Source organism: Ruditapes philippinarum, unplaced genomic scaffold (assembly GCF_026571515.1).
Source record: "Ruditapes philippinarum isolate M1 unplaced genomic scaffold, ASM2657151v2 ctg869_1_1_1_1, whole genome shotgun sequence".
NCBI classification, from domain to species: Eukaryota; Metazoa; Mollusca; class Bivalvia; order Venerida; family Veneridae; genus Ruditapes; species Ruditapes philippinarum.
This window is the reverse complement of record NW_026853920.1, coordinates 209,349-232,845: the sequence shown is the minus strand read 5'-3', so window position 1 is coordinate 232,845 and position 23,497 is coordinate 209,349. Positions and strand designations below refer to the sequence as shown.

Genomic DNA, 23,497 nt, shown 5'->3' with positions numbered 1-23,497 from the left:
CAGAAAAAAATAGATTCAAATTACTGGTCCAGTTACATTTACCGCTTTTAAATCCTTAAATGCAAATCTAAATGTGTAATAAATGTGTTTAATGTGTATGCAGATTATGTTTCAGCGTATGTATGTATTTTCATTGCTATTTAAGAAACAGCATACATTATTTCTGTTAACGCTATAAATTTCTCCTCCTCATAACGACTGAGCTTATGGAAAATTAAATCATTGTACTTCTATGTTTGAGATTAAATATGATCGCCGTACCTGACTATGAAACTGAATACAGTGCTATTTTCAAATACTAATGAAGATGCTTTGTCGGAAAGGCATTGATCATGATTTAAATATTGTTTTCTCTTTTTGAAACATTTCTATTAACATTACACAACAACAATATACTAGCCTAAAAGTGTCATAACTTTAATACGTTATTGAAGACCTTAAACAGTTGTCAACGTACAATAAATATCATAAGTTATTAACATTAGAAATACATAATTGTCAGTAAATTGTCATTCATATTTAATAAGGCAATATATATATTGTTATCAATGACTCAGTTATCTTACCTTATAAACCACGTTTGAAGTATACATAGTTTGAACGACGCGCTTGTTTTTTGTTTACATTTTACCTGTTTGTGAACGCTTGGCAGTTTAAACATTTTCAACATTGAAGTATTACCTTTATAAGTGGTTTAAACCCTGGGAATGTAATGTACATCCATGGTGTCAGTGTGTTAATTAACTGTGCACATGTGTTCGTGCAAATGCATAAATATGGGATCACTATTCCATATCTGTATCTGAATTTGATTAAATCTGTAACAGGCGGTTAAAATAGTGATACATTTCAATTGAAGCGAAACCTCTCAGGCGTATTTGTGGACTTTTAAATAATAAGTAAAATGACAGGTAATACGAAATGTGTTTTATTTACGTATACTGTAACTTTCGTTTACTTTATTGTCATTTAATTTGCATATATTAGCATATATATATCAGTAAATGTTTATGGGTGTTTTTTTCAATGTTTAGTATACAATATTGATGTGTCAGCCAAATTAACAGAATGTGTAAAATGTGAAAATTAGGCTAAAATTGCAATATTTGTCCTACAATGAGAATAAGCCAAACATTTAGATCATTTTACATGCTTAACGACAAGTTTCATGTTCTGTTTCTTCATAACCTTTTTACTTTTTTCTTTTTAGTGCATATCATTAACAGTTCATTTTTGCACTTAATGTTTGCAAAGATTTAGTAATGAAATAAAATGATAGCAGATAATGCTAAGTATATATATGTGGAATATTGACGATGTAAAATTATCAATGTCATTAATGTACAGTTACAATACCGTGTGTTAGAGATAGGACAAGCCGTTGTATATAAATCAAATAAATACATTTTCTAAAGCATACAATAAACGTGCATAATGAAACAAAATGTAACAAACGCTTACTCAACATTGTTCGCTATAAGATCGATACTCATTATTCACGTTTAAGTTTTTGTTTATTCTATTATAGCAACAAGTATTTATGTTAAATAAACAAACATGCATGTATAATATGAATGGTAAATGAATCATTGTCTTTTTCAAGCTCTCTACATAACACTTATAACACTTTATTACCACTTTACACACATTGTGTTATATATGTTTTCTTTTCCTGCTATTATGTAAAGTTATAAACGTTCATTAAAATTGTCAACATTAAATTCATAATGTGTGGTCTCAGCTAAGTTTTCACTTAAATGGAAGGTAGATGAATCTGATGGGGGAAAAAACTTTATCTGAAAAATATCGGAATAAATACATAACCTATAAAACTGAAGGCATTGAAAGAAGCTGTCGCAAATAGATTAAACGGTCGTTACCTTCGGGGTCATCGACTGTTCATCGTCTATTTAACAAAAGACACAATTAAAAAGTTTATAAAATTGAAGATGTTCAAATAATGGGTCTCTTTGCATGATGGATATACTATTAATTTGAAATTTGTAAATCAACACTACAGAGTTGAAACGAAGGTCAAGATATGAGAATCATATTGTATGAACACATATCTGAATGTTGTTTCGCTCCAAAAAAACAACTTATTTAAATACAAGGTAAATTTATCTACTTTGTTCAGGTCTTGACAAGATGGGATACACGTGAGGAGATTATCTTTAAAGACAAAACAGGTAAGTTACTTGTAAAACTATATAAATATAATGTAGGTTTAAATGATAAATGTATCTGTGTGATTTATTTACTTTGTGTGTTTATAACGTCCTATTAACGACGATTAATGCATATTTACAAAACAATGATGAATTTGATATAGCTACAACATAAAATAGTACGATACCAAGGTTATGAACACTTTCATTTTCTAAGATAATGCATTTCTGTTTGAAATGATACGAACAAAGATTTCAAAATACAGGTTTTTGTTCATTCTCATGCTTAGATAGTTCAAGTACATAGTTCCTCCTTAACATGCTAAATTTGTGCAAAGTTTTTATAACCGTGGTCACTTTTGATTCTATGTTCGGTTCTAGGTTAAGGTGTTTAGTTTATACTAATTTATTTTGGTTCGATTGATTTGAAGCTATAAACCTATTAAAACACTTTCCAGTCCGTTTCTGGAACCAACCAGTACTATGCAAAGAGTAGAGTGTAAAGTGTCTTGCTCACAGAAACAACGGCGTGCCCTGGTGGGGTTTAAACCAACGCGGCCAGCAATTCTTGGAATATAAGTCCGACGCGTAACTTCTCGGCCACACCGCCACTCTTGGTATACATCTGTTGATAAACATGTATTCCGGGCACTTGATAATTGTAACTATTGAGAGATATCTTGTATATATTAATGCTCGTAGCAATGTAAAGTAAAATATTTTACGTTTGAAGTGCTTTAATATATTCAAATATCTTCAGTTGTAATCATACAGAGTGAAAACGAAGTTGATGCATGAATCTAACCGGAGTGAACATATAGGAACCACTGAATCAGTTCATTAGTATGCAAACAAATGTGCACCACTCACTCTTTCTTTTCGTGACTGTGTGTTTCATTTCTTTACAGTGTGTAAGTGTGCGTGTTTTCCCACAAGTACCCTATATAAAGCTTGGTTAGACCAATAAGAAGGATGGTAGAGAAGCTTGTATGGGAGGATTATATGACAATAGGCATCTATTTTGCCGTTGTTCTTGTTGTCGGACTTTGGGTAAATATATGGTTTATACTTATATATTATTTTACAACAATGAATTTTCGTTCATTTTTCTCTTTTGTTTCATACAAATTTCCAATTGTAATTGTTATTTAAGATGTAATTGTGCTGCAATCCGAATCGAAATCCAGATATTTTATATTATTATTTCAAAACTAATATATCTATAGATTCTAATTTTCATAAAGAACTATATTAGATCTATACAATTACAGTCGACATGCCGACCAAATCGAGGGAGTGCAACTGGGTATTTCCTGGCAGGGAAGAATATGCACTGGATTCCGGTATTGTATATATTTTTATCAAAATATATTTCAGACCAATAATATCTTTTACCTCCATGAAATCATTTGAATTAATATTATAGCATGCTTAATATATTGAATGTACACCTCATATGTACTTATCGTAATAAGGTATTCCAAATGATATAACACAATTAGACTGTGCGTAATATGGATGGTTTTTAGATGGACGCATGTTGGGTTCTACTGTTAGATTAAACAGCGATACCTTGCACGTGATGTCTGTAAACGTTTGTTGTGGCATGCATTATATCTAAGCTTTGGTCATTTATTGCCTGTCATTGATTCCGATATTTAGGTTGGAAGAGCTACCTGTATTTAACAAAAATTGCTTGATTAGAGTGGTTTATAGAAACATATTGTATAAATTACTGGTAAAGAACTTTTATTATGGTACAGATTGGAGCCTCTATATATGCGAGCAATATTGGAGCACCCATGTTTATTGGCCTTTCTGGTACGGCTGCTGCCATGGGGTTCTCGGTGACCATCTACGAGTGGCACGTAAGTTTCGTGTACAGCTATTAGAGTATTAAGAGATGTTTGATTTAGACTTTCAATAACCAATCATAAAAACACAAAGATATCGCCCAATCGAACAATGTTTATTTATAAGACGTCTAAGTTTTCGCCTGTTTGATGATCATGAACAGTGTTGGTATCAAATACTATTACATTATCTGACCACTTCGCCAATTCTTAAATTTGTTATTCAAATTACCCTGAGAGTTCTCATTCATAAGAAATAAAATGATCTGTCATCATATAAACTCCTCTTTTTTGTTTCAGTCAATCTACTTTCTTATTTTACTTGGCTGGGTGTTCGTTCCTGTATATGTAGCATGCGGTGTGAGTATATCAGTCAACTTACATCTATGTTAGCTGTCGTGATATTACCTTCAATACTGTCTCAAACGTGTGTTTTTCATGTATCGATAAGATAAAATGGAAAACATATAGTACCTTATACTTAATTCCATTTACAAACAGTTTGAAGAAAATACAGTGAAAACATCTGTCCGCCTTAATGAATACTTACTATCTCTCACCAAAGTGAGATTTTAGAAATACACAACTACTTTTGATGAAATCTTCGTACTGAAAAGTAAGTTTAGTAACAAAAAATAAGTGACTCTCATTTATAAAACCACAATTGTCCTATGTTTAGTTTTTAATATGATAAAAAGCTGAATATATATGTATTCTTATGTTCTACCTTGGCCTTCGGCGTGCCACTGCATCGTGAGTATACATATTTAATGGTATAGATTATAATCCATTTGTAAACTGCAATTTTCCATTGATTAACATTATTGAAGATATTGGATTTTATTCTATACGTGAAACATTGTATTTCATATATTAACATAGAAATGACTGAATATATATTTAGGCTTACACAATGCCGGAGTATCTTCGGAAGAGGTTTGGTGGGAGGCGGATACGACTTTATTCTTCCGTGCTGTCTCTCGTCGAGTACATCCTGCATAATATATCGGTATATCTTTATAATATGAGCCGCGTCACGACAAAACCAACATAGTGCGTTTGCGACCAGTATGGATCCAGACAAGCCTGCGCATCCGCGCAGTTTGATCAGGGTCAATGTTGTTCGCTATCAGTTTCCCTATTTGTAATAGAGTTGGTAAGCGAACAGCATTGACCCTGATTAAACTGCGCGGATGCGCAGGCTTGTCTGGATCCATACTGGTCGCAAACGCACTATGTTGGTTTTGTCGTGACGCGGTTCAATTATATAGTTATCTAGAAACCTTACAATAACAAAATATATATTTCTCCAAAATATATATTTCTCAATTATATTTTTGAAGATAATTTGTCATTGGCTGTATCTAAAATTCACTTTTTTTGTTCACATTTTCACTTCTCCTTAAAAGACACACCCACACTGTTTCGATTCAATGGATAAGTGCACGTAGATTTTGCAATAAACTAAACACTCATAGCGTTTCATGAATTTGCGACGTAAAATAGAGTATCAATAAAATAAATGCATAATGTTTAATTACAATATTTATAAATGTATTGTGCGCAAGTCAATTGTAAGTACGACTCATCAACCAGGGCAAAAAATTGACTTTGACTTTTAGATTATTGAATCCCTGTGAGAAGTTAGATTGTAAAATGTTAAGTAAAAGTAAATGCACTTTGCCCCGGCAGTACGGGATAGACAAGGGGTACATTTTTATTTCCCGCTATCTCCCTTTGAACGATGGCTGGTACACTATTATTTGAAAATAAAATGGTCCTCAATTCTGCATCAATATTTAATTAACATTTATCTATCATAAAAATTTCATTAGTATTACGTTTTTAGAAGCACACTGTTGTATCTGAAGAAAATATGAATTTGAACATGTTGCTATACACACTGAATAAACTATCAATCATTTTCAGGCGGAGATTTATTCAGGTGCTATATTTATGCAACAACTTCTCGGCTGGAATATGTACCTATGTGTGTTTGTGATTCTGGCCGTTACTGCAGTTTATACTATAGCAGGTGATAATGTATTTTGTAATATTTATAGGGACTCCACTGAGGTATTTTGACATGATAGGACTAGACATATTTTTCTTAGATTAGTGTTCTAATTGATGTAGGTCTTGACCAGTTATTTGTGTTCAAGTTTTTAGCTTATTATCTCTTTCCGTCTTTCTGCACATTCATACAGTCCTATAACGAAATATCTGAACATTTTGTTGCTAAGTTTCATATTAAATTCAAAGAGAGAAGTCTTCAAAAAAGATTCAGTGAGTGTACCTTTCCACCGTCATTCTTAGTAAATGCATACATTCAGATTATCTTTTGTTTTGAAGCGAAAAATATTAGAAAACTATCATTTATTTGCTATATTTCTGTTTCAGGTGGTCTTGCGTCTGTAATATATACAGATACTCTACAAACAGTTGTTTTGATAGCCGGAGCAACTGTAGTAACATCTATGTGTAAGACAGTTTTATTTGTAGCCTTTTAAAACATTCACTATTTTTTAAGATTAGCATTTAAATTGAAAAACCTCAGATATATTAAGCCTACCAATGTGACAGTTCTCAATAATTACTACCAATGTGTTTTATTCACTGATATATTGATATGTTGTCAACACAACGGAATGTGTTATTCCATTTGTCATTTGTTTACTTTTAAAGAATGCATTGTATATTTTCCTAGCATTGTCAGAGATAGGCGGTTGGGACGGTTTAATTACCAGGTACCCACAGGCAGCCACAAACTATACTCTAGCTAACCAGACGCTTTATCAGTGTGGGATGCCACGAGATGATGCGTTTCACATATGGCGGAGTCCTACTACTGGAGACATACCATGGCCAGGGGCGGTATTCGGTTTGACAACACTTGGTCTGTTCACATGGTGTCAGGATCAGGTTCGTCTTTGCTGGTGGCTATATTAAAATCAAGACCACACATAGATATAATTAAACTTCATATTTCGCAGTACATATTTTAAAGACTGTGTGTTAACATAAGAATTTTTATTATATAATAGACACGTTTGAGAGTTGCAACATTATATTAAAAAGTTCTAATTGAAAAATACAATGTATTTAAGAATATTCACAACCTTGCAGGTTATTGTTCAGCGATGTTTGTCTGCCAAGAATCTCGGTCATGCTAAGGCAGGATCTCTCCTTGCAGCGTTCCTCAAACTGTTCGGCTTCCTGCTGTTTGTTATACCTGGAATGATCAGTAGAATTTTATATACGGGTGAACCTATTTTCCTATGTCATTTCATTTAAAAAAATGAAAATATTAAAAATAACAATATATGAATATCTTGTATATCAAAGAGTAAAAAAGAAGTTGTTTATATGCGCGATTTACATACCATACATTTATTAAGTTAAACTCAACGTTTTTACATTGCACATTCTAACAAATGTAAGTTACTATATTTGCCATGCACTACCGCAGGAAAAGACTTGGTTTAAATATACAATTTGCAATAAATTAGTTTTAAACATTATATTGCATTATTGCTATTTGTATAACATATAAATTGTCTTCAGATGATATTGCGTGCGCTGACCCAGATGCATGTAATAAGTTTTGTAACAACAAGGCTGGGTGTAGTAATTTAGCGTATCCATTACTTGTTCTCCGGCTTCTCCCTGCAGGTAAATATCCTGATTTTACCCATCAAATCTATCGTTTATAGTAATCCATCAAGTTATAATATCTAAATATGGTAAAATAGTAAGAATATCACTGTACAGAAGCATTTTCTGAATACTTACAGAAGCCTTTCCCAACAAAAACCTGCCCATCAAAAATGTTAATAGGAACAAAAGTTTTGAAACCATATAAAAATTAATGACAAAACATGAGTCACCAGAAGTAAGGCTTGAAAGTCACCTTATTACCTTAAAAGTATCTACCTAAATCAAAATGCATCCTGGGAATTAATTTATCATTATTTGCCTTAGAGTCCATGTTGTTAATATTTTTTTATTCTAAGGTATAAATGGTATCACAAATATTATTAAAACATACTGATAAAGTGTGTACTTATTACCAATGATCCTACTTTCGCCCCGTGTTTCAGGCGTCCGAGGACTAATGTTGGCGGCTTTATTGGCGGCGTTGATGAGCTCGCTTACTTCCATCTTTAATAGCGCCAGCTCTATCGTAACTCTTGATATATGGACCCAATTCCGAAAGAAAGCCAAAGAGACAGAATTAATGATAGTTGGTCGTGTAACAATACTAGTGCTGATTGGCGTCAGTATTCTATGGTTACCAATTCTTCAACAGTCCCAAGGTGGTATCTTATGGTTCTATCTTCAAGCCGTGAAGTCGTATCTTGTGGTGCCCTGGTGTATGCTCTTCTTACTTGGTTTCTTTTGGAAAAGGATGACAGAACAGGTAAACGTGTCAATGTTATAAATACACAAAGTAAAATAACTTTTGAAAATCTTGATTAGTTTATTTAATTGGAAACGAATTTAGAGTTCCTTTTTATATATGTTTTTTTGAAAAAATGTTGGAAAATGTCTAAAAAGGCTTTATCTTAAACTTTAAAATGTTCACTAATCACGTCTCTGCTTTTGTTTTTGTTTGTATCATGCAGGGTGCATTCTGGGGGTTAATGGTTGGATTAGTTGTTGGTATGATTCGGATGGGTTTGGATTTTGCCATTTCTGCTCCAAACTGTGGAAGCGGAGAGGAAGACAAAAGGTTTCCGATTGTGGCTAAAGTGGACTTCTTACATTTTGCAATTATCTTGGCTGGCGTGAGCACAATTGCTATGGTTGTGATAAGTTTATTTACAACACCAAGACCTGAAAAGAAGGTAAAAAATTGTAACACTGTAGGACATGCAAATATTTAACCTTAATTGTGTCTTATTCATACAGAATTTCAATTATTGTGGTTCATTTATGTAAGAATGTACTTTCAAAGTAAAATCAAAGATTTACTTATTTGTAAATTTTATATAGATTTATAATAATCGTAACAATGTATGTGTTTCAAGTTAAATGCGCCTAAGTATCAAATGTGAAAGAGATAACATACATGTATACTTGTCTACAAGAAAATGTGAAATACAAAATGTACCTGTTAACCGAAATGGCAAATACATGACAAAGTGTAATAATTATTTTTCTAAAAATCCAGCTTTATCGTGTCACGTGGTGGACACGTCATGCTATACCGGAACCGGAACTTACAGATGACGAGGAAGAGGAGGAAGCGAAGCATCAAAATACCATGGAAATAGAAGAACCGGATATTTCAAAGAAATCAGGTATAATCATAGTTACTTTTTTCTCTTTTATATAGTTACCCATTAATTAAAAATTGATTATTTTGTGAAAATGAGAATCATATTTCAAAACAAACCCAGTAGTTCAGGGTGGCAAACCACAAGACTGTCAGAGAAAATGCAGCGCGAATAAAAGCTTAAAATACAAGTAGCACCGACTCTGATTAATTTTTCATGAATATCTTTTTAAGTATTGAATGAGTTTTCTTCAAATAAAGAGTATTGCTAAATTCCTACAATGGATGCACTATTATTGGCTGTCACAAAATTTGCATAACTTTGTACAATATTTTCCCTCACTGATTCAACCAATGAAAATGTTAGACGAAGAATCATGTGGGAAATTATTAAGAAACATCAGAACGTACCAAATTTACAAAGCACAAGTTGCAAGAATTTCTTTTTTAAACAAACAAGAAACAACAAAAAAAAACATTTAATAAATATTAATAAATACTTACGCAAAACAATGTTCGAATGATCTGAATTATGTTTTAAGTGACTCTGTTTGTTCATTATCATTATACATGTCCATCAATTATATAAACGTTTTTAGCTTTCTTGATAATTGGCTTTTTCATGTATTTCAGTTCTTGTTATTTTATTAGCAATTTATTACATTTAATTCATTTACAGGTATTGCAAATTGTTCTCGGTATTTCAAAAACTGGTTGTGCGGCACCACTGACCATCCGGAGAAGTATATTTCACCGGAAGAGAAAGCAGAGATTCGCCGGAAGTTGACGTCATTAGAACATAATGCTAAATGGGGAAAAGTTCTAAATGTTGGTGCAATAGCAGTAGCAACTATAACAGCGTTTTTGCTGGGATATTTTGGCTGAAACACAATTTCCTTATCATTTTTTACGTATTCATTCAAAAACATTGCTGGAAAACATTTTACATCAATTATAGGTTGTTATATAGATCTATATGTTGATATATGACTTACATGTAGTTTAGTTGTCCATATTCATGAATTTGTCATATCTTGTCATACAGTATTGCAATACAAGTTACTATAATATGATAAAAATATGTTGTAATTATAACTAGAAATGTGTCCATAAGACACGGGTGCTCCCTCCACATATATTTTACCTTCAAGTACAAGCTTGGCCTGTGTGTTGTACATGATACAACCCCGACCCTGGTGAAGACAACTACCAAATAAATTTGAAAATTATCAAGGAATAATAAGATTGACCAATTTTATGCACATAGATACATGTACATACAAACATACAGGAGGTAAGCACTGTATGACTTCATCCACTGACTGGTGAAAACATCTGTCAAATGTGAAAATCTATCAAAAGTTATATTAGTCAAAGTGAACAGCGGATAGAAATGACCTCTATTATAAGTGCAACCTTGACCTTGAAAGTGCAAACATCGGTCATGTGCATGGCAAATTGTTTGGCTGTTGTGAAGATTTCTTCCAAAGATTTCGACGATGTAAAAGTTATTTAAACCGCACGGGAGTTTGACCTTTGGTTTCCTTAACATGAGGCTTACGGAACAACGGTGGTTCTACTCATGTGTCTGTTCGTGTTTGAAATAATCGCCATGTGACCCTAACTGTGTTGGTGCGACGCAAATTCCCAACAAAAAGAAGAAAAACGATTGCATTTATGACTGTAAGCTATAAACCTTGGTCTTGCACGTGACACAGGGGCTACTTACGGTTGTCATGGCTTTTGTACCGATTTATTTTGGAATCTCATCAAATTAATCACGCAGGAGTTATATGGACTAGGCCTGAAGTATATACTTTTCCAACACAAACAAACACACACAGACAATGGTTACAATATATACCCCCTCCTCCCTCATTTTGTTGGTGAGGCATTTCCCAAATCTCCACCAATTATAGGCCCGATGACTTTAATTATATATCTGCAATACGATCGAGAAACAAAACTATTTTTTGGCATATTATAAGTGATGTTTAATCAATGTCTGTATAACACTTATTTTAATGCACTAGTAAATTGTAACACTATTACATGTAGGTTATATATGCGTGCCTCAAAAGATCTACTTTATTCTGGATAATGTTTTCGTTATTACATACCGTTTTTAAATAACCGATGTCATGAATTTGCTATCCTACTCGTCCCGTGGGCATTGTCACACACGTTTTTGTAACCAGTTTTTGTAAAAATCTTTGGATTCAATTTTCCAATTTATTACTCGAACAGCAAATAATTTTGCAGTGTACATGTAATTAGTTTGAAATTTACGATTTTATTTAAAGCAAAATTTAATTGTAAAATTTTTAATTCAAAGAATTCAGGTTACTTAGATAGGCAGGCCTCATAATCATTTTATTATCCCACCGAAAGAAAATTAACTCTTTTGAGAAATAATACATATCTCTTCCGATTTTTGATAGATTTTGCATATGAATTTATCCTGCTGTCATATAACCCAGTCACTGTAGGACTTTGATATTCCCGTAAATTACCGAAGATGTTCGGATATTTCCGGCATAAATTCACGTGACAGTCACATGATACCAATGAAGTAAGGTAAACAAACATTTTAGCTTACTTTGTTTTTCAGTTTTCCTGAATTAAATATATATTTCTTCTCTAAGCAAATATAAATAAGTAAGTGTAAAGGGGTTTATTTTTATTGCTGATATGCACGCCATTTGTCATATGGTATAAATTTTAAATTTAATTATTGTTATATGAATTCGCGACCATGATAAAAAAATAGCCTCTTGTATGTAAAGTTTTTATGTAAAGTTATTTTATGAGTATCAAACAATTAAAAGGCTACTGGTCGGAGACCATCAACCGGACACTTTTGGAACATTTTTCCGTACAGATTTCATAATTTTTAACCTAGAGACCAAAAAATTTGACACAGTTCAGGTTCTTCTCCTAACTAACAAACTAGTTTGTTTATTTCTGATTGTATTGACACTTATATCTGAGGTTCGACAAGGAGGGTATCAAAATTACCTAAATTGTCTACACTACAGTACCATGTGTCCGGACAGATATGTACATGATGTGATTTAATTCAGAATAAAAGCTTGGGTGTTTTGATTTTTTATTTGTAACATATGATATACAATATGTCAGCAACAAATGCTGAAGTTTTGGATATTCTATTATTCACTCTGCAAATGATTATAGCTGGTATATGAGGTCAGGCATTGCTTTTTTGACCCCCGAATTTCAACGTCAACATTCTTGAAATAGACATTAAAATATTACCATTTACGGAGGTTGATATAAACTTATTTACTTAATTTTAAAAGAAACATGCACTTATTGTTGATAAAAAAGTGACTGACAACCACTGAACAAAGAAAATACTAAATTAAGCATTTTCGGGGCTGTCCGGGTTTGGTGGTTGTCCGTTTTTGGTGGTCCCCAACCAGTAGCATAGTGTTAATACCTGTAAGCAATAAAACCAACATAACTTTTAGAAATATCTTTGATATGCTTTTTCAAAATTGTATGAAACAGATACATGTAGATGCCAAATTGTATGCCATAGACTAGTCCTTGACTGACATAAACTATAACAAGCCTGTAAAATCTGATATATTGAATTAGCCATTTAGACTTGATAAAACTTACTGTATGTCATACTTGCATACATTGCTAGACATTGTCTACGAATTATGGTGGTTTCGTGGAACTACCAGTTCGGCGAACTTAATTTAAGAAGAGAACAGTATCAACAATTTGGTACCACTAGAGACATGCCTTGGTTAAGAGGTCCACAAGTCAAATGATAACTGCAAATATTATGATAATAAGTACATTCTGACAATCTGTGAATAACACACAACTGCTACAAGTACTTTGAATTTAAAATGTACTTAGTACTTTAAAATGTTGATCAGTCAGCAGTTCATTTCATCATTGCTCATGTTCAGGATTTCAGGCATTCAGTTAAACAGTTGTAAATAAAGAATTAGTATTTATAGAAGGCATTAGGTTATTATCCCAAATATATAAGCTTGAGATATCATATTCACCAAGTAATGAATCCCCGAAAATACTTGATTAAAGTTTAGAATGCCCCTGTGTAATACATGTATGATAATGGTGATAATTGAAATATTCAAAACAAATGAAAAATGAGACATTGATCTATCATGTAAACAACAAATATAACATTATATATAATGTTTACTTGTTTTTAAAATTTTAAATTCATAGCTTCACACCCTGCAGTTTTTCCCAATTAGACTAGCCAGGACCCTTATCAAAAGTTAAAAAATAAATCGCTGGATTATAATTGCAGACTTACACTGTATTGATGAGATAATAAGTGTTTAAAACAGATCTTTATTCAAGAAGCTATACCCATATCAATTGTGTTGGTCTTATAATCATATCCGTTTGTTGAATTTTTATATATAGGCTCCTATATCTCCTTAGTTATAGCATATTATACCCATGTACATTTTCACTTTTACGCTTGTATAATGTAACATATTTATTCCCAGCCAGAACAAATTTAAAGTACACTCTGTAACAACATGCAAAGCTTTATGATAATAAAATAGAACCAAGTTAAATCATAAGTTTGAAAGAAATTTTCAATATTTATGTAAACATTTTCAGAATGTGGTTACAACAGATATTATTGCTGTCTGGTTTAGTTACTTTGTGTTTCTCCCTGGACAATGGTTTAGCAAGAACCCCGCCCATGGGCTGGCTTACATGGACTAGATTCAGCTGCAATACCAACTGTGAGCAGGACCCAGATTACTGTATTAGGTGGGGAATTTGTTATAATTTACTAATAATGTTATTATTTAAAGATATACTATGCTCATCCTTAAGTTAAATATTTTAATAACAGAAATTTATTGAAATCTGTGAAATTCTTACTGCATATGTCTTATTTGAGTAAATTTAGAATTTTTTTTTTTTAATTTTTAAACTTAGAATATTTTTTTTTTAAATCATATTTCAAATGATTATGAATTATATAATATAATGAAAGGCTCACCGACATGTAAGTGAAGAAGGAACACATCTATGTAATAATGTCAGGTAAAATATATTTAAATGATAATTATACTTTCTTGGTGGCATGAGTAGGTACTGTTATTTAAGGCACTTTTTGTCAGATGACTTCAAACGTTAAGTTATTCATTTTCCTTCCAACAGAACTATTTCCAAACTTGAAATTGCAGATAGATAATCAACTTGTGATTACCTTCTGATTTACTGAATTATGTCCAGTTAATAAGCATCACAAATAATGCATAAAAAAGTTTTCATCAAATGACTTTGGTTCTAATCTAGTATTTGTATGATATTACCTTAGATTATTTTATATATCCTTAAGTCTTAAGAATCTAAACAGCCAAGCATCTTTATAAAAGAAATGTAATTTAACTTGACTTTAGAGTGTTTCATCTGCCAGATCATGCTTTTAATATCTTCTTGATTTATTGAGCTGTGGTAATTGTAGCTCAATTCATGTTTGTCTGTATGATTTGTTCCTACCATATATCAAAAATATTGCAGACATCTGTCTTTAACTATAAAATATATAGCAGACAACTGTGTTTAACTTTCAAAAATATTGCAGACATCTGTGTTTAACTTTCAAATATATTGCAAACATCTACATGTGTTAAACTTTCAAAAATATTGCAGACATCTGTGTTTAACTTTCAAAAATATATAGCAGACATCTGTGTTTAACTTTCAAATATATTGCAGACATCTGTGTTTAACTTTCAAATATATTGCAGACATCTGTGTTTAACTTTCAAAAATATTGCAGACATCTGTGTTTATCTTTCAAAAATATATAGCAGACATCTGTGTTTAACTTTCAAAAATATTGCAGACATCTGTGTTTAACTTTCAAATATATTGCAAACATCTGTGTTAAACTTTCAAATATATTGCGCACATCTGTGTTTAACTTACTTTCAAATATATTGCAAACATCTGTGTTAAACTTTCAAATATATTGCACACATCTGTGTTTAACTTTCAAATATATTGCAAACATCTGTGTTAAACTTTTAAATATATTGCGCACATCTGTGTTTAATTATCAAGTATATTGCAGACAACTGTGTTTAATTATCAAGTATATTGCAGACAACTGTGTTTAATTATCAAGTATATTGCAGACAACTGTGTTCAATCAAGTACCTCTTCTCAGCTTCTTTGCAAAATATTTGCTGATTTTTTTCCCAGCATATATTTATTCCATGAACCTGAATTCTAGGGCAATTCTATAATAAATATGCTTTGGGAAATTATTATAAATTTTGTTATCAATTTATTCTGATTATTAGTGAGAAACTAGTAATGCAGATGGCTGACCATATGGCAATGGATGGCTACAAGGAGGCCGGTTATGAGTATGTTTGTCTAGATGATTGCTGGCTAGCTGCGGAGAGAGATGTGTTTCACCAACTTCAACCAGATCGTAAACGTTTCCCACACGGCATGAAATATCTAGCTGACTATGTGAGTATTTAGGAGTAAATAGACATAGGGTTAGTGTATTTAATTGTAATCTTCACATGTCTATTTAAAAATAGTTTTTATTTCCTTTCTTTTTTGTTGTTCCTTTTTAAATGGCTAAAGAAGAATATATTTTTAGATTTTTCTTCATAAATTATGACAGTAGTGCAGGTTTTAATGTATAACAAAGGGAGCACTATTAATTGTTTGTTAAATTGCTTTGTTAGCTATATGTTATAAAACAAAACTTGGATCACTTTTGATTAGTAAGCTTGAATCTGTCTTTATAGTGCTTGCTATGTAATATAATTCTAACTTTTCATATGCAAATTGTACTTGTTCTTATGTTCATCAAAACATAAACTTTTATATATAAAACTTTTTTTTATTTCCTTGATATGTTTAGCCTTTGTTTTTTTACAAAAATGAATTAATTTTCATTTAAGGTGCATTCTAAAGGTCTAAAACTAGGGATTTATGAAGATTTTGGAACCAAAACATGTGCAGGATTTCCTGGAAGTGAATTCTACATGGAATTAGATGCTAAAACATTTGCTGAATGGGGCATAGATCTTCTAAAGTTTGATACTTGTCACTCTGATGCACGTGAAAATAAATATGGTAATACTTACATTAGATAAGGTATACATATACATGCACTGTTAAAGCAGCATGCCTCCAGATGAGCCAAAATATTTGAAGAAAATCAAATTTGTGGAAAAAGTTTTTATGAAAAGAAACAGATTCAATATTCAAGTAATAAGTAACATTTTATGTGCATGACTGAAGTATTCCTCACCATATTTCTACAGCATTACTAAATGCATTAAGGGCTCACTTGCATATTTTGACCCCTTTTTAACCAGGTTTTCAATTTTGAAAATCCTGGTTATTAGATTGGGGTATGGCGGGCGGATGGGCGGATGGGCGGCTGGGCAGATGGGCGGGCGGGCGTCAAACGAAATTGTGTCCGCTCTGTAACTCTTCAACCCTTTGAAGAATTTTGATGAAACTTCAGACAAATGTTTACCACATCAAGATGACGTGCAGAACGCATGTTCCGCATGGCTGGCTCCAAGGTCAAGGTCACAGTGACATTAACATTGAAAATCCTGTCCGCTCTGTAACTCTTCAACCCTTTGAAGAATTTTGATGAAACTTCAGACAAATGTTTACCACATCAAGATGACGTGCAGAACGCATGTTCCGCATGGCTGGCTCCAAGGTCAAGGTCACAGTGACATTAACATTGAAAATCCTGTCCGCTCTGTAACTCTTCAACCCTTTGAAGAATTTTGATGAAACTTCAGACAAATGTTTACCACATCAAGATGACGTGCAGAACGCATGTTCCGCATGGCTGGCTCCAAGGTCAAGGTCACAGTGACATTAACATTGAAAATCCTGTTTACATGATTTTAACTTGATTTGGCAGTCAAAGGTCATATCATCTTTGGAGGTAATTTAAAAAAGATATGATATATTATTTCATGTCTACTTTGTAACTTGTTTTTCATTATACAGAATTATCAATATAATTATAGTGAACAAATTCTTCTGTGCTGAACTCGTCCTACATTTCTCAACGGATTTTGTTCAAACTTTCACAGAAGCTTTGTCATCAAGCACCCTGGCACATATTGTCGGGGTTTTGTGATTGGATAGTTTTTGACCTAATTATGGCCCTTTGTTTTTTTCCTTATACATAATATTATAGTGAACACTTCTTCAGTGGCAATTCCTCCTACATTATTCATGTTTTACATTGCACATAGTTACATTGTTTGTTGCTTGTATTTGTATTTCAAATACAACATATTTATCTACAATGGTGATAATTGAAAACCTGGTTTCATGGCATTGCCATGTTTCTTGTTAGTAATTTACATGGACTATAAGCACTGTTTGTGATGTGTAAATCAATATCTTTGTTCAAATCACAATGATTTTCTTTTAAATACATTTTCAAAATTTTCATGAAAATTTGCATGAATCTGCTTTAACCTTTAGCCTGCTTGTGACAACATTTTCAACCTATGTGACAAGTGCAGACAAAGATCTGCTGGCATGTACATACTGTGTGATCATTGTCTACACTATTTGATATATATCTAACCAGTAAATATTTTGAAATTTGCCCTATAAATATGATTTTGTCTAGATTGAAATGTGGACATGTTCATTTAAGATATTTACCATGATAAGGGTTTAATGAGGGATACTTGTAATATCTGTCATGCTTGCATTGCCTAGTGGTTGAAAATAGTTGTTGACTGGTGTGTTCATTTTGGTAAAGTAGTAGCTTCAAAACCAGCACTAGCCCTCTTTATTACTGATGATGCACTCATGTAGGTAATATACCATATTATCCTGGTTTGAAATAAAATGCAGTCTTTTAGTTTGGAGGATTTAGCTTACAAATTTATAGAGTAGGAGACAGAGCAAGTTCAGTATGTTTTTTGCAGAAAATAATTTAAGAATTTTATTTCAAAAATATTTTATTAACTGAAGTTTTTTCCTCATCTTAATCGGCCGTATAACATGCTTATATCACTTGTGTGCGGCAAAACCATTTTTTTTTCTTAGGATTTTGTCATTAACCTTGAATATTTTGTATTTTAGGATACCCAGCAATGTCAATGTACTTGAATCAGACCAATCGTAAAATTTTATATTCATGTGAGTGGCCATATGGAGAGTTACAGCTCAATGCTTCAGTAAGTATTAACATTGATAAAATAGCAAACATACTTCGGAGGATAAACATTACACTTGAACTGAAATAAACACAATTATGTGTGCTCATTATTCAATTTAAATCCCTATTTACTATATGTAGCTATTTCTAAAGTTAAGTAACTCATTTTATAAATGAGAGAATTCCACTAAGTAGAGCATTTCATTTTAAGCTTTATTTTAAAAAAACAACGTTGAACTATTATGGTCATTGTGCATTGATGTCATCTTTGTCACTGTCTTTGTTGTGCAAAAACCTTAAATGTAGCCAATTATACAAACATTTTAATGTTATCATCATGAAACTTGAAATTCTTGCTAATGATTACCAGGTGCAATTGTTAGACATAGGAGCATAATTCTGAAAGCTATATTTTTGTAGTTATGCCCCTTTTTAACTTAGAAATTTCTTATTGATAGTCATTGCTGATAACATTTAAGGCTTACGCCTTAACAATGCATGTGGTGCTCTTATGTTAGCTCTACTTTTGATGGAAATTGGTCCTTATTTACTCACACTGGTATTGAAGCTTGCTTTTAAGTAATACTTTCTTACTTTCTTATTGTTTTGGGGGCGTCCTTGGCCGAGTGGTTAAGGTCGTTGACTTCACACCACTTACCCCTCACAGCTGTGGGTTTGAATCCCGACAGGGACTTTGGATTCTTTCATGTGAGGAAGCTATCCAGCTAGCTTACAGAACGTCGGTGGTTCTACTCAGGTGCCTGAAATAAGGCACTGAAGGGCACCTGAGGTCTTCCTCCACCAGTAAAGCTGGATTGTCGCCATATTACCTATACTGTGTCAGTGTGACGTAAAACCCAAACAAACAAACTTATTGTTTTGCATGCATATTCTCATCTTATTAAACTATGAAGGTATTCAATTGGAACTACTGTCTTGTCTTTCATATCATAAATTGTAGGTCACTATCCAAGACTCATAGCCTAAGCCTTGATATATTTTCTGAATTATTCCCCTTAGCAAGCTTCAAAATCACATAGTTACAGTTTTGAATGCAATTGCTATCTCCACAAATAGTGTAAAAATTCAGATGTAAACTTACTAACCTCATCAGGCATCAATTTAGGCCACAATCCATGCACTATAACTTAAACAGGATTTTTCATTGATTTTCCATGGGAAACAAATTGTCCATTTGACAGCTTTTGTTTATTTGCTCAAATGTTGTAGAAGAAAATTTATAAAGACTTATTCTTGCATAAAAACTGTTCACACAAGTATTCGGAGTAGAAAAAGTGCATTAACATGTAGACTTGATAAATCTCTCGTTTTGCAGGCTAGGGCTTAAAATGCTCATCTTACCTCTGCAGATGTTAATTCATGAAAAAATGTGCATTAACCTTCTATAATTATTTGATAACTGCAAACATTGAGTCTGGCAAGTATAATTTACCCTTGCTTTGTACTGATATTTTAATGTTCTCTATATCACTATGATACTTTGCTCATTGATCACAATGCATTTGATAGATGATGAAAATTACATGAATTAGATATTCTCACTAACCAAATAGAAAAATAAAAAAATAGTGCTTGAAAATCTTTTTTTATAAAAAAATAGTGCTTGAAAATCTAATCTTTCAACATACAAAATTCATATTTGCTGACAAAAGGGAGGTAATGCCATATCAACTATTCATATAAACATTGTAGATTTACCTCCCCTGTCTGACTTTTTATTTCCTCTATTAACTATAATGTTTAATGTTAAATTTCATGAGTAGTTTAAATGTATTGGGAAGTAAGTGTTGAATGTTCATGGATTCAAAATGTTTCTTGGGGATTCAAAATTATGATAAAACATGTCTTGCCACTGTGTTGTCTTGCTACATTGTTAATAATGATTTATCTTTAGATTCATCTTCCTACCTATGAGGATTTGAATATTTTAAATGAATATATAAGTAAATGTTGTTTTATTGACAGATACAAACAGATTATAGTGCTGTAAGAACATCATGTAACACATGGAGGAATTTCTGGGATGTCAGTGATGATTTTAACAGTGTAAAGAGTATTGTGGGATTCTATGGCAAGAATAATGCACTGTTCCAGAAATACTCGGGTCCAGGGGGATTCTTTGATCCAGATCAGGTAATGATTTAATATAAGTTAATTGAAATAGAAAAATGTAAGCTTATTTAACTAAGGAAAAATTTTATATGGAATGATATGTTTCAGAGATTTTAAGTACAGAATAATGAAAAATGTGTATTTGTGTTCTTACATGTTCTGAATCTGTTTTAGAAAAAAATGAAAGCAACATAGATGTTTTTTTTATTAGACAAAGGCCACCTGTTGTCAGTTTTACTATACATGCATAGAGATTGTTTCTTGTACAAATAAAGAAAAGCTTAAACTCTAAAGTGTTATTTTAAAGTTGTTTTAACTTACAACTGGCTTCTAAACATCTGACGTATTTATGCAATTATCTCTTTCCTTTTGAAAAATATTTTGTATTTTGAAGAAATACATGTATATTATAGAATTTTACTACATTATATTTATAATACTTAGCTGATTCACATGTACTCGGCACATTTAATTAACTGTCCATGTCTCATTCAATTATGGAAGTTTTTCTGATGATAAATTTAAACTTACCGTAATTCAAAAAATTACCATGAATATATACTTAATCTACTTAAAATAAAGGTTTTAGGATATTTTACCTTAAGTCAAGAAAGTACCTTAAATACATTCTTAAACTGCTCAACATAAAAATTCCATGATAATTTGACTGTCTTGGCTGTAAAACCTAATTGTAGTAATTATTTGTAGTGATAATTTTTATGCCATATAATTATTGCCAAATTGTTGTTGTTGATTTTTTCTTCCACTTTTAATTGATATTGCCTCCCCCTGCAGGTGTTGGTTGGTGGTTTTGGAATGAGTCATTATCAACAGAGAGCACAGATGGCTATGTGGGCAATGTTCTCTGCTCCATTGATCATGTCAAATGACTTAAGAAGCATACCAGCTGAAGCCAAACAATTACTACTAAACAAATATATCATAAGTGTTGATCAGGATCCACTTGGTACTATGGCAACCAAACTTTGGGAGGTAATATCATTTTGATGGGGTTTTTTACATTACATTTATATCAATATTTGAGCATAGAGATAAATTATCATTTAGGATTTATTAAAGTTATTTGGATCACAGCAAAAGAATAAGAATCACAGAGATATAATTATGTTCAGCATTTTTTTTTCATTATGCCCTCAAAACATAATGTGGAGAGGGCTATACTGGAATCATTTTGTTTTGTCAGTCTGTCTGTCTGCATTGTGTCAGCTCAAGATATATACACATTGGAGGATTCTCTTCAAACTGGGGCTTTTTATTAGGTACAAAATTTAATATTCACATCAAAAAGTCAATGTGTAGAATCCATACTTCAGCTATGCTTGCTCAAAGTCAAGGTCAGTTTTAAAGGTCAAATATCAGATAATGTTGTGTCCATTCTATTAATCCTGTAAGTCCTGTATGCCAAGAGGGATCTTCATATGAGTTAGTTCAGATGTTCACCTTAACAAAATGATATGCAGAATCAATGCCACCCTTGTGTTGGGTTAAGGTCAATGTCATACATGAAGACAAATGTCAAATAATTCCCTGTCAGTTCTTTATACCTTCACACTTGAATTATCTTCAAACTTGGCACAAACTAGTTGGTTTGTGCAATCCATGCTGCTGCTGTGCAGGTTCAAAGTCAAGGTCATCCTTGAACATTAAATGACAGACACACTATCTTGTAGATCTAGGACTTTATTTTAATTTAGCTCAAATTTTTATCTTAAAAAAAAGATAAATGGACCTACATAAAATCAAGTGTCATATAGATGTGTGGGTATAGGTCACTTCTGTAATGTTCAGCTCTGTATTTTCTGTTGTCTACTTGCCTAGAATCATTTCATCCTAGTAGTATAACTTTACTTGTATATCTTAAAGGTGGTCTATATTGATATAAATTTGTTTGCCTGTGATTTATAGGTGAAATATACGTTGTGATACACTTTTGGTAACCATTTCAAATGAAAACAAACCTTTGGAGTATTAGATACAATAATTGTGTTGTCAATGGCATGTTTGCATAAAACTTGACTTTTACAAGATAAGATTTTTAATGTTTTTACAATAGTATATAGAATTCAATTTATTTATTCATTCTATGTACTCTTTCAGTTTAACGGACTTCAGCTGTGGGTTAAACCTATAGTACCTACAGGAAGTCTAGCTATAGCTTTCTTCAATTCAAATAACTACGGTAGCGGGACACCATTAGTTTCTGTAGCCAGTGATTTAGGCATGGCAGACGCTAGAGGCTATCAAGTGACAGAAGTATTTGAAGGAACAGATTTAGGAACTTTGAAGCCAGATTCTAAACTAAGTATACGTGTAAATCCAGATGATGTTTATATGATTATATGTAAAATTTTGAGTTAAAAAAATAAACCAAATTTGTGTTTACTTTGATCACTTGTAACACAGATTCGAATTAACTTTCTAGATATCTTTTTGTTGTTTAAATTGAATCATTTGGAAATTGTATGTGGTTAATTAGGGAAAAAATTTGACAGTAAATGAGTCAGTGGTTATCAAAATAGCGTTATATTACATATATAGCGTTATATTACATATATACTATTTTTCCTTTAGTTATTTAACTATCACAAAAGACAACATATTTGAAACTCAGGAACAACATACCTTATGGCATTTTAAGTTTACAATTATGAAGTGTAGTTGTACATTTTAATTTTGTACCACATAACCCTTACAATACTTTTCTGAACACTGAATACCTCGTTGTAATTATGAGTTTCATTTTGAAATATGACATTAACGCCTACATGACATTAACCTCCAATGTAAATTCTTTAAAAATCATGAATTTTTACCAAAACTTAGTTGTTTT

General features: G+C 32.1%; 2 protein-coding genes across 3 annotated transcripts; both read left to right on the top strand.

The window, feature by feature from the left end:
- Positions 1-647: 647 nt before the first annotated feature.
- On the top strand, positions 648-10,417 carry LOC132738373 (sodium/glucose cotransporter 4-like). The gene is made up of 16 exons (XM_060725863.1): positions 648-911; positions 2,138-2,189; positions 3,077-3,218; positions 3,440-3,511; positions 3,932-4,036; positions 4,322-4,381; positions 4,926-5,030; positions 5,951-6,056; positions 6,422-6,502; positions 6,729-6,943; positions 7,148-7,283; positions 7,586-7,693; positions 8,122-8,441; positions 8,647-8,868; positions 9,195-9,324; positions 9,979-10,417. Exons 3-16 carry the CDS (start codon positions 3,141-3,143, stop codon positions 10,182-10,184), a joined length of 1,944 nt encoding a protein of 647 aa, XP_060581846.1. The 5' UTR covers positions 648-911; positions 2,138-2,189; positions 3,077-3,140; the 3' UTR covers positions 10,185-10,417.
- Positions 10,418-11,833: 1,416 nt separating this feature from the next.
- LOC132738372 (alpha-galactosidase A-like) lies at positions 11,834-23,497 on the top strand. 2 transcript variants are annotated; one of them, XM_060725861.1, is made up of 8 exons: positions 11,834-11,876; positions 13,941-14,096; positions 15,644-15,818; positions 16,262-16,436; positions 18,438-18,532; positions 20,500-20,667; positions 21,442-21,639; positions 22,765-23,497. In XM_060725861.1, the coding sequence occupies exons 2-8, from the start codon at positions 13,942-13,944 to the stop codon at positions 23,023-23,025; spliced, it is 1,227 nt and encodes a 408-aa protein (XP_060581844.1). In that variant the 5' UTR covers positions 11,834-11,876; position 13,941; the 3' UTR covers positions 23,026-23,497. The 2 variants fall into 2 exon arrangements, with proteins under 2 accessions (XP_060581844.1, XP_060581845.1); XM_060725862.1 differs by lacking the exon at positions 11,834-11,876 and adding an exon at positions 11,895-11,957.